Source organism: Girardinichthys multiradiatus, chromosome Y (genome assembly GCF_021462225.1).
Source record: "Girardinichthys multiradiatus isolate DD_20200921_A chromosome Y, DD_fGirMul_XY1, whole genome shotgun sequence".
NCBI classification, from domain to species: Eukaryota; Metazoa; Chordata; class Actinopteri; order Cyprinodontiformes; family Goodeidae; genus Girardinichthys; species Girardinichthys multiradiatus.
In genome coordinates, this window is record NC_061818.1 from 40,296,374 (window position 1) to 40,313,973 (window position 17,600).

The 17,600-nt window shown below is 46.8% G+C and overlaps 1 protein-coding gene across 1 annotated transcript; it reads right to left on the minus strand.

Moving 5' to 3' along the window:
* Nucleotides 1–648: 648 nt before the first annotated feature.
* Nucleotides 649–17,061, minus strand: LOC124864706 (MBT domain-containing protein 1-like). Its single transcript, XM_047359583.1, has 18 exons — nt 16,697–17,061; nt 15,521–15,773; nt 15,043–15,176; nt 14,827–14,938; nt 14,643–14,722; nt 13,339–13,456; nt 13,127–13,261; nt 12,895–12,983; nt 10,130–10,228; nt 9,931–10,066; nt 9,804–9,859; nt 9,528–9,632; nt 9,307–9,454; nt 8,160–8,242; nt 2,832–3,069; nt 2,678–2,749; nt 2,365–2,541; nt 649–1,412 (listed from the first exon to the last, which is right to left on the minus strand). Exons 1-18 carry the CDS (start codon nt 16,715–16,717, stop codon nt 1,300–1,302), a joined length of 2,169 nt encoding a protein of 722 aa, XP_047215539.1. The 5' UTR covers nt 16,718–17,061; the 3' UTR covers nt 649–1,299.
* Between the last annotated feature and the right edge of the window lie 539 nt (nt 17,062–17,600).

Genomic DNA, 17,600 nt, shown 5'->3' on the forward strand with positions numbered 1-17,600 from the left:
TCTGACACAGACATAAAAACACGAACAGAGCTTAAAAATCCATAAACACACAGCATCAGGATGCCTGACAGAAACCAGTTCACACGGTTCCATCGCAACTGGTTCCAGTTCAGATTCAACTGTGATCCAAACGATGAGATGAGATGGAAGAAAACCTTCTTCTCCCAGGAAGAGAACATTCAGACCTTCATCATGAGCAAATAGAAAAATATGATCTGCAACATTTCATCTAGTTTCCTTTTAAATTATGAAAAACGTTTCAACTTTTTTCTCCAAAAATCAAACAATTATAAACATTTTTAATCCTAATTTGGATCTGCTAGATATGAGTAAATCAGAACCAGAACAATGAATAATTCAGGTTCTCATAATTCTGATCTGCTTCAGGTTCGAGTCCAGAAGACTAAAATTTATAGATTTACACAAAAAAAAAAAAACAAGAAAATAACATAATACTGAATGAAAGAAAAGAGAAAGAGAGAAACTGGCTTCCAGAGTTTACATTTGATGTAAAAATGAACATTAGTTTAATGAACTGGACCTTCAGAGCTTCATGAAAGCAACTAAAGTCTTTAACCTGGAAGGTTCTGTTTTATGTTAAACTGATTTTTTATGCATCACCTTGTTTTTCCAGAAAACCCAGACGTGTAACGTTAAAACTTTTATTACATCTTTATTATATAGATAAAAACATGAAAACACTTCCTGCACCGACCAGAAAAACCACACATTAAACTTTACATTCTATGGTTTTGTTGAATGCGGAGTCCAACCAGAACCGTGTGAATAAACTGAATTTGTTAGAATAAAGTATTTCTGCTTCAGATCAAATATAGTCTGCTTAAAATTAAACTTAGAGATAACCTTCCTTTAACTTGGAGGCTACTTTTCTGAAACTTACAGGGTACCACCCCATAAAGGGTACAGACACAAAAAACACGCGTCAACGGTTACTTTTCAGAAACAGTAAATTCAGATGTTAAAACCTGAAAATTATCGAGAGTAATCTGTCATTTCCAGGACTGCCTTCAGATTTTCTCTCCTGTTGATGTTTAAAACGGTGGAAAATATGTTTCAAATAAAGATTAAAAAAAAAACTCCTTGAAGCTGTGATGTCCTGAAAGCACCTGAATGCATCACATTAAAACTCCTGCTGTAAATTTCTGCCTTTCAGGCCAGTTTCTGACAATTTGTTTCAGAAAAATAAAACGTTGGAGGAAGAGAGCCGACGAGGTGAAGCTACGGCAGGTATTTGTTCTTAACAGAAAATGGTCCGATGATAAGGGAGCAGAACAGGTTTTACTGATCTTTGTTGGTGAGAAAGTCTCTGGACGATCCGTTGGTTTCTGGTGCTGCTCGCTGAAATGAAGAATTCGTCCCTCCTGTATTGTTGTAGATCTCCATCTGCAGACCTGAAGGCACAAAGCCATCATCAGCTTAGGTTACTGTCGGTTTAAATCAATGCTAGATCATCGTTGAAGTGTAATTACTCCAGAAAACGTGTTTGCTATCGCCATCATGAACACACCAAGGAGGCCTAGAGGCATTAGTGGGGTCGTTTTCTCCATCTGGAGAAAACTTCTGAGATCACTCAGAGCACCAACGCCTCATCAGCTGGTGTGGACCCGTGGTTGAGGGTGGTCACCAGGTGGCGCTTCGGAAACAAAAATCCGGCTGTTTGGATGGTTGAAGGAGAAATCTTCTTCCATCTAAACACAACATGGAAGCAGGACTATGGAAAATGTCCTTTGGACAGATGAGACCAAAGTAGAGATGTTGTCCCATAATTCCCAACTCCATGTTTGGAGAAAACACGTCAGATCAGCACAAACACCTCATATCTACTGACAAGCACGGTGGTGGAAGACTCATGATGTGGGCAACAGAACCCTGCAGCCACTGATTGGACCATGAGCTCTTCTCTAAACCAAGTATTCAAGACTGAAATGTGAGACCATCTGAAGCTTGGTCCAAACTTTGTCATGCAAGACATGAAGCAACGACAGAAACAAGTTTGGACCAAAATTCTTCCATGACAGATGAGACAGCTGAGAGCTTCTGATCCTGAAGATGCTTCTACAAGCAGCTGGATCAGAGGGATGGCCCCGTGGTTCCAGTGAAGGTTGGTTTGCCTTCAAAGAGACACGCGGCTGTAAGCCTGAAAGGTTCCTAAAAGGAAACGCCAAGAGATATTCTTCAAGGAGAAATAAAACCTGGCAGGACAGTGAAGTAACCTCTGAAACATGAAGCCTACAGAGAAACATTCTGGAGAAAAGAGACGGAGTCCATGTTGGAACGTGACATTTTTTCTCCAGCAGGTGGCGCCGCTTCCTGTTGTGGCATGTAGGTGATCAGAGTGTTTACCTGATCCCACCTCCGCGTTGGGTTCAGCAGAGGGTGGCTGGGCTGCTGAGGTCGGAGGAGGCGGCGACGGGTAATCAGGTGGAGTCTCGTTCTCATCTCCTGATAGGTTCCTGGGAACTCCGGTTACCATGGTGCCGGAGAGGCTGACGGGGCGCTTGGCAACGGGTAACTTCCTCTCTGGGAGATAGAATTAGAAAATATTTTTAGATTTACTTTTTACTTTAAAGAACCAAATCTGTAAAACCTCAGGTTGAGTCAATCTACCAGAATAAAACCTGATTCCTAACGAGGTTTATTTAACGAGGGAACCTACTTTTCTTCTGTCCTCTGTACTGCTGTGACTTCCTTCTCTGCTTGGATCCAGCAGACTGCAGATCTCTGGACCCTGAAATCAACAAACACCTCAGTTAACGTGGTTTCCCTGCCAGGCATCTCTCAGAACCCAGCCCCCCTCAGGTGAGGTTTACCAGCAGTAACCGCAGGCGGCTGCAGCTGGTACCCAGTCAGCTGACACCAGCCCACTGGGTACAGGTCAGGTGACTCACAGTCCACCCACTGGTCGTACTCATCTTCCCAGCCGTCAAAGTGGATCCGCAGCAGCCGGTGGACAATCCTGGTCACTGTGGCGACGCAGACAAGTCGGGGCTCCATGAGGTCCACGGCCTCCAGCTTCATCCCAGGACGAAAACCGTGGTTTGGGACTTCCTGATGGAGCACAGGGAGGGCTTCTCAGTAAGATACGGTTTCTGCATCACGTAAGAGTTTAAAGGTTCCAACTGAAGCTCATACAGATGGAAGAGAAGACCTCACTGTATCCTTACCATCACTGATACAAACATGAGTTCTTGACAAGTTCTTCTGGTTGATGAGCATCAACAAGATGTTTGCTCACTTGGGTTTCTGTGGTTCTGTGGGTGCCTGACTCAAACTGTGTTACTGTGTTGCATTCTGCTGCCTAACTTTGGTCAATCTATCTGCAGTGAAGGTTCCACGGCGTTCTAGTCTGGAATGAAGTTAATGTTGTTCATCTTGTGCTTCAAAATCAAACGTTGTGTCAATAGTTTATGTTCTCCAAAATCTGTAAAAATACACATCCATCCATCCATCCATCCATCCATCAACCATCAGTCCATCCATCAATCAACCATCCATCCATCCATCCAACCATCCATCCATCCATCCATCCATCAACCATCAGTCCATCCATCAATCAACCATCCATCCATCCATCCAACCATCAACCATCAGTCCATCCATCAATCAACCATCCATCCATCCATCCAACCATCCATCCATCCATCCATCAACCATCCATCCATCCATCCATCCATCAACCATCAGTCCATCCATCAATCAACCATCCATCCATCCATCCAACCATCAACCATCCATCCATCAATCATCCATCCATCCATCCATCCATCCATCCAACCATCCATCCATCAATCATCCATCCAACCATCCATCCATCCATCCAACCATCCATCCATCAATCATCCATTAATCATCCATCAATCAATCAACCATCCATCCAACCATCCATCCATCAATCATCCATCCAACCATCCATCCATCAATCAACCATCCATCAACCATCCATCCATCCAACCATCCATCCATCAATCATCCATCCAACCATCCATCCATCCATCCAACCATCAACCATCCATCAACCATCCATCAACCATCCATCCATCCAACCATCAACCATCCATCCATCAACCATCAGTCCATCCATCAATCAACCATCCATCCATCCATCAATCAACCATCCATCCATCAACCATCCATCCATCCAACCATCAACCATCCATCCATCAATCAACCATCCATCCATCAATCAACCATCCATCCATCCATCAATCAACCATCCATCCATCAACCATCCATCCATCCAACCATCAACCATCCATCCATCAATCATCCATCAATCATCCATCCAACCATCCATCCATCCATCCAACCATCCATCCATCAATCATCCATTAATCATCCATCAATCAATCAACCATCCATCCAACAATCATCCATCAATCAATCAACCATCCATCCAACCATCCATCCATCAATCATCCATCCAACCATCCATCCATCAATCAACCATCCATCAACCATCCATCCAACCATCCATCCATCAATCATCCATCCAACCATCCATCCATCAATCATCCATCAATCATCCATCAATCAATCAACCATCCATCCATCCATCAACCATCCATCCATCCAACCATCAACCATCAATCATCCATCAATCATCCATCCAACCATCCATCCATCCATCCATCCAACCATCCATCCATCAATCATCCATTAATCATCCATCAATCAATCAACCATCCATCCATCCATCAATCAACCATCCATCCATCAACCATCCATCCATCCATCAATCAACCATCCATCCATCAACCATCCATCCATCCAACCATCAACCATCCATCCATCAATCATCCATCAATCATCCATCCAACCATCCATCCATCCATCCAACCATCCATCCATCAATCATCCATCAATCATCCATTAATCATCCATCAATCAATCAACCATCCATCCAACAATCATCCATCAATCAATCAACCATCCATCCATCCATCAACCATCCATCCATCCAACCATCAACCATCAATCATCCATCAATCATCCATCCAACCATCCATCCATCCATCAATCATCCATTAATCATCCATCAATCAATCAACCATCCATCCATCCATCAATCAACCATCCATCCATCAACCATCCATCCATCCATCAATCAACCATCCATCCATCAACCATCCATCCATCCAACCATCAACCATCCATCCATCAATCATCCATCAATCATCCATCCAACCATCCATCCATCCATCCAACCATCCATCCATCAATCATCCATCAATCATCCATTAATCATCCATCAATCAATCAACCATCCATCCAACAATCATCCATCAATCAATCAACCATCCATCCAACCATCCATCCATCAATCATCCATCCAACCATCCATCCATCAATCAACCATCCATCAACCATCCATCCAACCATCCATCCATCAATCATCCATCCAACCATCCATCCATCCATCCAACCATCCATCCATCAATCATCCATCAATCATCCATCAATCAATCAACCATCCATCCATCCATCAACCATCCATCCATCCAACCATCAACCATCAATCATCCATCAATCATCCATCCAACCATCCATCCATCCATCCAACCATCCATCCATCAATCATCCAACAATCATCCATCAATCAATCAACCATCCATCCAACCATCCATCCATCCATCAATCATCCATCCAACCATCCATCCATCAATCAACCATCCATCAACCATCCATCCATCCAACCATCCATCCATCAATCATCCATCAATCAACCATCCATCAACCATCCATCCATCAATCAACCATCCATCCATCCAACCATCCATCCATCAATCAACCATCCATCCATCAATCAACCATCCATCCATCCATCCAACCATCCATCCATCAATCATCCATCAATCAACCATCCATCAACCATCCATCCATCCATCCAACCATCCATCCATCAACCATCCATCCATCCATCCATCATCCATCCATCCACCATCCATCCATCCACCATCCATCCATCCATCCATCATCCATCCACCATCCATCCATCATCCACCCATCCAACCATCCATCCATCATCCATCCATCCATCCACCATCCATCCACCCATCCAACCATCCATCATCATCCATCCATCAACCATCCATCCATCCAACCATCCATCATCCATCCATCCATCCATCCATCCACCATCCATCCATCCACCATCCATCCATCCAACCACCATCCATCCATCATCCATCCACCATCCATCCATCATCCATCCAACCATCCATCCATCCAACATCCATCCATCCATCAACCATCCATCCATCCAACCACCATCCATCCATCATCCATCATCCATCCACCATCCATCCATCCACCATCCATCCATCCAACATCCATCCATCCATCAACCATCCATCCATCCATCAACCATCCATCCATCCAACCACCATCCATCCATCATCCATCATCCATCCATCCATCCATCCATCCACCATCCATCCAACATCCATCCATCCAACATCTATCCATCCATCCATCCAACATCTATCCATCCATCCATCCAACCATCCATCCACCATCCATCCATCCATCCATCAATCCATCCATCAACCATCCATCCATCCATCCATCCACCATCCAACCATCCATCCATCCATCCATCCATCCATCAACCATCCATCCATCCATCCAACCATCCATCATCCATCCACCATCCATCCATCCACCATCCATCCATCCAACCATCCATTATCCATCCATCCATCCACCATCCATCCATCCATCCATCCATCCATCCAACCACCATCCATCCATCATCCATCCACCATCCATCCATCATCCATCCAATCATCCATCCATCCATCATCCATCCATCCATCCAACCATCCATCCATCCACCATCCATCCATCAACCATCCATCCATCCATCAACCATCAGTCCATCAACCATCAGTCCATCCATCCATCCACCATCCATCCATCCATCCAACCATCCATCCATCCATCCATCCACCATCCATCAACCATCCATCCATCCATCCATCAGTCCATCCATCCATCCACCATCCATCCATCAACCATCCATCCATCCATCCATCATCCATCCATCCATCCATCCATCCATCCAACCATCCATCCATCCAACCATCCATCCACCATCCATCCACCATCCATCCATCCACCATCCATCAACCATCCATCCATCAACCATCCATCCATCCACCATCCATCCATCCATCCACCATCCATCAACCATCCATCCATCAACCATCAGTCCATCCATCCATCCACCATCCATTCATCCACCATCCATCCATCCATCCATCCAACCATCCACCCATCCATCCATCAACCATCCATCCATCCATCCATCCAACCATCCATCCACCATCCATTCATCCACCATCCATCCATCCATCCATCCAACCATCCATCCACCATCCATCCATCCACCATCCATTCATCCACCATCCATCCATCCATCCATCCAACCATCCATCCATCCATCCATCCATCCATCAACCATCCATCCATCCATCCATCCAACCATCCATCCACCATCCATTCATCCACCATCCATCCATCCATCCAACCATCCACCCATCCATCCATCAACCATCCATCCACCATCCATCAACCATCCATCCACCCACCATCCATCCATCCCCAGTCGGTCGTGGCAGATGGCCGCTCACACTGAGCCTGGTTCTGGTTCTGCTGGAGGTTTCTTCCTGTTAAAAGGGAGTTTTTCCTCTCCACTGTCGCTACATGCATGCTCAGTATGAGGGATTGCTGCAAAGTCAACACCAGTGACTGTCCACTGTCTCTACATGCTCATCCAGGAGGAGTGAATGCTGCAAGTCACTGACTGGATGCAATCTGCTGGGTTTCCTTAGATAGAAAAACTTTTTATCCAATTTGAATAAATAACTGAATCTGACTGAACTGTTCAATGATTAGGATTAATTGGAATGTATGAACCTGACTGTTGTGAAGAACTTTGAGACGACATATGTTGTGAATTGGCGCTATATAAATAAACTGAATTGAATTGAATCCATCCATCCATGAAGTTTGGTGGAGGGAGGATAATGCTGTGTAGCTTTTTCTGAGGAGTTAGGCTCAGGACACGCAGTAGATCAGGATCTATCTGTAAACTGATGACCTTTCTAGATGCCTCAGCTGGAGGTTTAAGGTCTCACCTTGTTGAAGAGGTTGACTGGAGCTGCCAAAGACTTGCTCTCCCTCAGATACTCGAACCACCTGAAGGGAAGACTGCTGTAACCTGAAGAGAAAAACAAGATTAGTTATCGCACCTACAAACATTATCCGTCTCTTCTAGGACACTTCCCAGATTTCCTAAACGTAGAAAAAAAACTTTCCAAATCAACTTGTTTCCATCTTCAGATGTTTGTAATTTTATAAAAATGAGACAACTTGTATAAACCTTCAAACTTCTCCAATAAATTGCCAACTTCTCTTTATGTTGGCATTTCCGTCCCAATATTATGTTTGGATGATCTTTCCTGAAAAAATGCCGACATTCACCATCCATCCATCATTTCCCTTTTCAAACATCTTCCCAACCTTTCTTCCCAATAACTCTAAAATGGAGTCTCTGAAGCAAATCCCCAGTTTCCTAAATACTTTTCCTGTTACAACTTTCCAACAGATGTTCCCAGTAACCTAAGGAGCTTTCCAGGACCCATCATGATTTCCACACCTGTCCCTACTTCCCTCATGATGTTAATACTCAGGTGATCTTTGTTCAAAAAATGGATTGCCTTCAGTAGGCGAGTCCCACATATCCCAACACTCTTCCTTATGGAACAACAGTGAGGTCCAAAGACCTCAGGAGAAGATCTAAGTAGAAGAATTGTAGATTAAACAAGCTTGGAAAGGATTTCAGACCCATTTCTCAGCTGCAGATTCTAAGATCAACCACGGCTCAACCTGCCTTGAACTGGAAACTGCTGCAAAATCAGGGTCACCATTCCCAGTGAAACCGGTTAAACAACACCAGCACCTTCAATTCCACCATTCTAGCTACCTGAACCTGTTTCGGCTGATTTTTATGGGAATGTCAGTTTGTAACGTTTTCCCTCATTTAAAAAAAACTTTTCGTGAAAATGTTTAACAAGATGACGTCTAAGTTTTTATCCCTCTAGTGAAAACTTTCTAAATCTCCAAACAATTCCCAGCTGTCCTCATTATTCCCGAGCTTTCCAAAAAACATCCGACCATCCGGCATCTGAACAATCCTCCAACCTGACTTTCCTAAAGCAGTTTCCACAAAATTCCCATCTTTCTTCAACCCACTGAGGAACCCCCTTCTGCCATCAGACATACCTCTGGGGGGCGTCAGCTCGATGTTGTTGATCTCACAGAACCCAGCAGGGAAGATGGACGGAGACGTAGAGTGATAACAGAACCAGTCGGAGCCATCGGCCGCTTCAGAGCCGTCGATGCCGATCATCAGATATCCGTCTGCCAGAACCTGAGGGATGGAGGCTGCAGGTTAAACCCAGCTGTTTGATTCTGCTGTCCGAACAGGACGGGCTCCTCCTCACCTTCCTCACTGTGGCCACACAGATTGCAGACAGGTTCAGAGGGTCGATGGCCTCCAGCTTCATCCCGTCCCGGAACCAGAGTCCCGTCTGATCCACCTCCCTCACCTGCAGGAGACAAACAACATCCCTCTGAGGTCACAGCTGCCGTTAGGCAGTGCATGCAGATGTTTCCAGGTGTTAAACTGCCCCCTGGTGGTCAGAACATGGAAGGTGTGGAACAGGCTGCATGTTTCTTACATCAGACGGTTCTAATGATTAAAAATATCTGAGGCTCACCTTGGCAAACAGCTGTCCAGGAGCGTCCATCTGTCCGTCCAGCTTCTTCATCCCGTCTGAAAACAAACACACACCTTCATCCTCTGTTCGTCCTTCATCCTCACTGCCCGTTTAAAGCCGCACCCACCTGATCGTTTGAAGCGGTGTCCGATGGAGCGGGACCAGCCCACGCTGTGGATCAGAGGGCTGGTCATGTGACACCAGAAGTCGTCCGTCCCGTCGTCGCACTCCTCGTACACCAGACGCAGCCGCCCGCCGATCACCTGCAACGACACGCCCGTCAGAGAGACGGGAACACCCGAACCATCAGTCCAACTGACACTCACCTGTTCAACCAGAGCCACCCGAGTCCGACACAGGTGGGTCTTATCCACCACCTCCAACCTCATCTGCTTCTTAAAGGGGAACTTCATGCTCTCCTGCACCTGGACAATGAGGAGGAAGAGGAGGACACGTCAAACAGAAAACCTAGCAGCAGCAGATTCAGCTGTTTTCACCCCCCCCCCCCCATGGTGAATTTCTGGACATTGCCCCCCCACACTGCCTCCTCTCACCATTCTCAACACTGTATCTACTGTGGACCACTTCCGGTTCCTAGGAACCACCGATTCTCAGGACCTGAGGTGGTCCTCACACACAGACACTGTTTAGAAGAAGGTCCAGCAGAGACTGCAATTTCTATGGCAACCCAATAAGACCAATGTTCCACAAGAGCTGGTGGTCATCTTCTACACTTCCATCGTCCAGTCTGTCCTGTGTTCATCCATCATGGTGTGGTTTGACCCATCCACAAAAGAGGACGGGTCCAGACTGCAGAGCTGACCTTCCCTCTATCCAGAACTTATACAGGTCAAGGGTCAGGAAAATGGCAGCTAACATCTAACAGTCAAATTTCTCATTTGTGTCACAAAGCTGATTCTAACATGCAGACCTGTTTCCTACAACCCAAAACCTGCATTACAAGTTCAACACATCACCACATTCATTTTTCTTGTAACTCTACTTTGGTGCTGTTAGTTTGGCCAGACTAAGATGCGTGCTAGTCCCAGAGGTCAGAACTAGTCCCAGAGGTCAGAGCTAGTCCCAGAGGTCAGAGCTAGTCCCAGAGGTCAGTGCTAGTCCCAGAGGTCAGAGCTAGTCCCAGAGGTCAGTGCTAGTCCCAGAGGTCAGAGCTAGTCCCAGAGGTCAGAGCTAGTCCCAGAGGTCAGTGCTAGTCCCAAAGGTCAGAGCTAGTCCCAGAGGTCAGAGCTAGTCCCAGAGGTCAGAGCTAGTCCCAGAGGTCAGTGCTAGTCCCAGAGGTCAAAGCTAGTCCCAGAGGTCAGAGCTAGTCCCAGAGGTCAGAGCTAGTCCCAGAGGTCAGAGCTAGTCCCAGAGGTCAGAGCTAGTCCCAGAGGTCAGTGCTAGTCCCAGAGGTCAGAGCTAGTCCCAGAGGTCAGTGCTAGTCCCAGAGGTCAGAGCTAGTCCCAGAGGTCAGTGCTAGTCCCAGAGGTCAGAGCTAGTCCCAGAGGTCAGAGCTAGTCCCAGAGGTCAGTGCTAGTCCCAGAGGTCAGAGCTAGTCCCAGAGGTCAGAGCTAGTCCCAGAGGTCAGAGCTAGTCCCAGAGGTCAGTGCTAGTCCCAGAGGTCAGAGCTAGTCCCAGAGGTCAGTGCTAGTCCCAGAGGTCAGAGCTAGTCCCAGAGGTCAGTGCTAGTCCCAGAGGTCAGAGCTAGTCCCAGAGGTCAGAGCTAGTCCCAGAGGTCAGTGCTAGTCCCAGAGGTCAGAGCTAGTCCCAGAGGTCAGAGCTAGTCCCAGAGGTCAGAGCTAGTCCCAGAGGTCAGAGCTAGTCCCAGAGGTCAGTGCTAGTCCCAGAGGTCAGAGCTAGTCCCAGAGGTCAGAGCTAGTCCCAGAGGTCAGAGCTAGTCCCAGAGGTCAGTGCTAGTCCCAGAGGTCAGAGCTAGTCCCAGAGGTCAGAGCTAGTCCCAGAGGTCAGTGCTAGTCCCAGAGGTCAGAGCTAGTCCCAGAGGTCAGTGCTAGTCCCAGAGGTCAGTGCTAGTCCCAGAGGTCAGAGCTAGTCCCAGAGGTCAGTGCTAGTCCCAGAGGTCAGAGCTAGTCCCAGAGGTCAGAGCTAGTCCCAGAGGTCAGTGCTAGTCCCAGAGGTCAGAGCTAGTCCCAGAGGTCAGAGCTAGTCCCAGAGGTCAGTGCTAGTCCCAGAGGTCAGAGCTAGTCCCAGAGGTCGGAGCTAGTCCCAGAGGTCAGAGCTAGTCCCAGAGGTCAGTGCTAGTCCCAGAGGTCAGAGCTAGTCCCAGAGGTCAGAGCTAGTCCCAGAGGTCAGAGCTAGTCCCAGAGGTCAGTGCTAGTCCCAGAGGTCAGAGCTAGTCCCAGAGGTCAGAGCTAGTTCCAGAGGTCAGTGCTAGTCCCAGAGGTCAGAGCTAGTCCCAGAGGTCAGAGCTAGTCCCAGAGGTCAGAGCTAGTCCCAGAGGTCAGTGCTAGTCCTAGAGGTCAGAGCTAGTCCCAGAGGTCAGAAGCAGCAGGATGAAGATGTGTAACAGCCTGACCACGCTGCATGCAGCACGGCAGACAACCAGACTAGGTCTTCTCTGCATTTCCTGAACTCAGTTTAGGTTCCTCAAGTAAAAATCAGCCTCGTTGAGCTCAGACTCCAATAGCATTACAGCTTTTATACACATTCAGCTTGTGAAAACCTTTTGTTTAATTACATAAATATCAGCTTAATTTCTGTAAACCCAGTATGATGAAAAACACCAGTTTATTTACCCTTGTTTATCCAACCTGGTTCGAATAAAACTTGGCTAAGAGCTTCATTTATTCCAGTTTTCATATTTATCTATGGACAAGGAGTTGGCCTGTTGAGCATTTTTTGGTGAAATTCATATTTTATTTATTAGAAAATGAATAACTGTTAAAGTGATGGACGTCGTTTCCACGTGTTTTAGGAGACAGACAGGAGCCTTGAATGCACAAGGTCATTGAAACGGGCAGAACCGTGTCAGCAGATTTCAACTGAAACCAGATTCTGCAGGATCCGATGGTGCCGTAAAGGCAGATCTCCTGATATCAGCTAACTGTGTGTTTGTGTCAGATTCACGCATCACCTTCGATGAGAAGTCTGGCGGCAGAGTTTTGGACCCGGTCAGTCTTTTAATAAGGAAGGTCTTCCAGTTGGTGAACCTGTGCAGGATGGCTGAGGACAGAAAAACGCCATCAGCCAATCAGAAGTCACTATTCCTTAACTTACCAACGTAAACATGTGTTGCTTCAGGTCCAGCTTCCCTGCTGGTTCTGGAGCAGATTGACCCAGAGTCAGATCATTCAGGCGTCACTCACTCTGAGGAGGAACCAGAGGTTTCCCTCCGGCTGCACACCAGCCCACCGGGTGGATGTCCGGCACGCACAGATTCAGCCAGAAGTCCCTGGCGGAGTCGCTGTCGAAGCCCTCGTAACGCAGCAGAGCCTTAAAACCTGCAGAATTAACCAGAACCTGTCAAGTTAAGACAGAACCTCCTCTGCTTTATCGGAGCCGTGCTCTGAGTGCTTACCGGCCAGCTTGATGATGCTGGCGATCCAGTAGACCTTCATGGGCAGACCGCTGTCGGTGTTCGGGACCTCCACCCGGACTCCTTCACTGACACTGCCCCACGACTTCCCCATCAGAACCTGAACATATGAGATTAAAATATGACAGAAAAACTCACAGAGCACTCCAGGTGTGACAAGAGCAGCTGGGATTAAAACTGGACTGGCAGCACCAGAACCTCAGGGTTTGATCTCCAACATGGACCTGCAGCAGGAGCTGAAAAACTGAAGTGAAACCTTTAGATTTAAAGTTTCCAAGCGTTTGCATAAATGTCATTACTTTAATGATTTATTATAACTGCTCCTCTGGATGAGTTTTAAAAGCAAGAAGCTTGAACCTCTTGAGGATTTTCTTCACAATGATCCATACATTCACCTGAACCTGTTAGAACCTGGTGCTGAAGGCTCCAGAGTGTGTTGAACTTGACCAGACCTGCCATCTTCTGATATGTCATCATGATTTAGTGGAGCACAGAAAGGACAGAAGGACTCAGGGAAGATCTCCACAAGCTGGGAAATACATTTAGACCCATTTCAGCTGCAGACTCTAAGATCAACCCAGGAGACCACCAGAACTCAGTCTACTCTGAACTGGAAACTCCTGGAACACCAGAATCACTGAGAGAAGGTCCTGCTCCAAGATCAGCACCTTCTCGCTGGGCTGCCCCTCATGGACAAGCCGAATGTCTTCTGGAGAAAGACGAGACAAAGATGGAGCTGTTTGGACACAATGACAAGAAGGATGTTTGGAGGAGTCATGGTGAGGCTTTCAAACCTGAAATCAATTATTTCTGGGATGACCTTTACAAAAAAAAAAAAACAATCAGACCTGCCAAGTAGAGGGGTCAAACATCAGCCAGAAGCTTGATGATGGTCACAAAACGTCTGTGGTCCAGGTGAAACATGTTAAAAAAATAAAAGTGAGGGGTGTATGTATAATTTTGACCCTGTAACATCAAACTCCAACATGGATTCCAGATGTTTGTCGATTAATCAAGGACATTTGGAGAACTGGAATATGTCCTTCTGTCTCCAAACCAGCGTTTCCAGTAAACCTGCTCAATATTCAGGAAACAAGTTTATAAGAACACTGATGATGTCACACCATCACTCAACGTCTCCGGCTTCTCCGCCGCTACAGATGAACATCAGGAGTCCATCCAAGCAGCCCCGTACATCATCGATATGCAGAGCATGAATCCCAGACACTTAATGGTCCGATTCGATGACCGTGCTCCAGCTCCCAGTTTGTTCGGGATGAACTCACGTGTTTGAAGCAGCTGACCGGCGCTCCCGACACGTCTCCGTCTCCGATGTACCGTCCCCAGTCAAAAACGTCCACAGAGACTGCAGGACAGAACAGTCAAACAAATAAGCCGTTACACGTTCCATGATGAAGCTTCTACTGAAGCCTCCGTTCATCTGAACCAAACTCTGGCTGCATGACCCACCGCTCTTTCTGCTGCCGCCCTGCTGGCTGGACTGGTGCTGGGCGTAAGCAGCCAGTTTAGTCATCAGAGGTTGTTTCTGGAGAACTTTGGCCTTCTTCGTGGGCGGCTTACCCTTAAAAACAGACACAAGGCAGACATGATCTTCTCAATGTGAAATATTGATTATTAGAACCATCTTGGCTTCTAGAAGAGTTCCTGCTCAGACCAGGAACCCACCTGCAGCCTGGCCAGGATGCTGGCCTTCTTGGAGTTGGAGGAGAAGCTCCTGGAGCAGGAGACGCTGCAGAAACGTTTGGTCTTGCTGTAGAAAGCATCCCTGACCCCAATCATCCCACACATCTCACAGGTGGCTGAGGACCAGGACAGAGAGATAAAAGGAGGTCAGCGTCTCACCTGCAGGCGTTCAGCCGTCCAACATCCTGGTCCACAAGGCTTTCAGAAGAACCACCACCTGCTGAGGTCTACACTGCACAATTACAAACAATTGATTGGCTGGATTTTAATTAACGAGCAGAAGCGAGTCCAGACTGTCCACCGAGTCACTCAGACATTCAAAGTTTAGAATTCCAGCTGTTTGAGGAAGATTCACGCAGGACTAGAAAGTAATACTGATACAAACTTTAATCTCCTGGAATTTATTCTGATTTTACTGGAAATCAGACGTTCAGTTCATTTTCACATCCTTCTGACTGACCCATGCCCGCCTTCCCGTCCGGGTAGGTGTACACCTGTCCGTTGGTCTTAATGAGCATCAGGGAGGAGGAGGACGATGAAGAGGTGGTCAGTTGATTCCCGACTCCTCCCACTCCAAAGTCTTCATCATCGCTGTCCTCTGGGCTGGACCCTCCGCTCCCCCCGCTGGAGTCAGAGCTGCAGCTGCTCCGGTCCTCCTCCAGACTATCCAGCATCCCGAAGGAATCCTGCCGCTTCCTGGACGGACGCTCCATCTGAGGAGGGACAAAGATTCAGACTTGAAGGTCAACAGATGGTCAGAGAGCTTTACTTTCTGATTTTATTCTGCAAAACTGGGCTTATTTGTTAAATGTCTATCAGATAATTAGAGTTAAAGCAGAAACTCCAGCCTCCATTCAGTGTTCCCTCCTGGGGTTGAGTTCCCTCTAATCTATGAAAGCGAGCTTGAACAACAGTTCTCCAGTGTTTTCCCAACCCTGGTCCTCCAGGCCCACTGCCCTGTGGTTTTTAGATGTTCCTCTGCTTTAACACACCTAATTCAGATGATTGATGTTCGGTAAAAGCCTGTTAATCAGCCATGAAGTGAAATCAGGTGTGCTGAAACAGGGAGGCACCTAAAACATGCAGGTCAGTGTGTTCTACAGGGTCTTCCATGGGTTTTCTTTGGACTTTGGCTTCTTTTCCCCTCAGTTTCAGTTGAGTCTTTGGTTCTGAGCATTTTCAGAGGGATGTCTTTAGTTTGGTCTTTGATTCATTCAGGTTTCTCCAGCAGCACTCACTCTGACTTCATCTGTTCCCATCGGATTTAAATGAACAGCCTGGGTGTGTATCAGATGCCCGGTTCTGTCAGAATTGGACCTGCAGCTCATTAACACATCTGAATGATCAGATGTTTCTTCAGCTCTGCACTGCGGTGCTCTGACTCTGCACCAGATTCCCTCCAGCATTCCTGTCGGTTCTGAATCCAGTTCCAAGGTTCTGGAGAAAGGACTCGCGTCCTGTTTTCACTTATCAACCCTCATCCTTTCATTCGGCATCCATGCACCCCTCTCTGCCCGCAGAGCGAGCAGGAATCAACCTGTCAGCGTCGATTATTGATCAGTCTGCCTCTGCTCTTTTGGAGCAAAACGAGGCGGGAACAGGGGTCTGTCTCGGGGCAGAGGAGACATGGACTCACCGGGTCTCTGGGGGTCTCCATGGGGCCGGAGGCACACAGGAGGCCGCTCTCTGGATCGCCTCAGCCCGCAGGAACGCAGCTTAAAACCTAGCGGCAGACATAACAACACAATTAGCACAGCGCAGAGGCTGAATACTGGCCGCTGATTGGCTGCTGGCCCCGCTTCGTGTGTGGATTTCAGATGAGAAGGCGCCCCCTGCTGGACAGAGGCTGAAGCTCAACAACAACACAGGTTCTCTCAGTTTGATCCAAAAAGAAAAACCCTCTGAAACACATATAGAGTCACTGCTGCTGCAGAAACTAAAATAACAGATATTATATAAATATTTAATAAACAGCTGAACTTTCTGGCTCTTTAAAACTTCAGAAATAAACGGCATTCTTATACTTAATAGCACATCATTATTTCAGATCAGATAGAGAAAAATTATGCAGTCAGTTTTAATTTTTGATAATTCTACAGATAGGTCTACAGGTCACACATAGATTTGTCAGGCTTTACTGAGCTGTTGCTGCTAATTGACAGTAAAATGGTGTCAAGGCTTGGTAAGCTTCTGGTTGGTTTCTTCACAACATCTGAGTTAAACAGAGGCTCATCTGTGGCAGTGTTTTCAGGCAAAAGCTCAAACTCTCTGCTTACTATTCCCCAAACCCTGATTCCTGATCACAAACGCTGCAAGAAAAAAAAATTAGACCAGTACAAATAGATTATAGGGGAACTGGGAAAGGTAAGAAACTTCCTGAGTCAAAAAGCTTTGATTGAATTAGATTGTCCTCCTATGCTGCAACATCCACCTTCCTGAGTTAACGTGTGAAATTTCAACTGTAGCATTTTCCTTCTCTACACTCCAGAGGCCGATCAGAAGGAGAGTAAATCCTGCTGGACACGGTGAAAACAGCCAAT

Bases quoted from the DNA above. Each gene is read 5' to 3' on its own strand.
- LOC124864706 (XM_047359583.1), bottom strand. From the start codon at position 16,717: ATGGAGACCCCCAGAGACCCG. The intron at 15,774-16,696 runs GTGAGTCCATGT...GTCCCTCCTCAG, and splicing joins TGGAGACCCCCAGAGACCCG to ATGGAGCGTCCGTCCAGGAA. The intron at 8,243-9,306 runs GTATGTCTGATG...TTTTCTCTTCAG, and splicing joins CGAGCTGACGCCCCCCAGAG to GTTACAGCAGTCTTCCCTTC.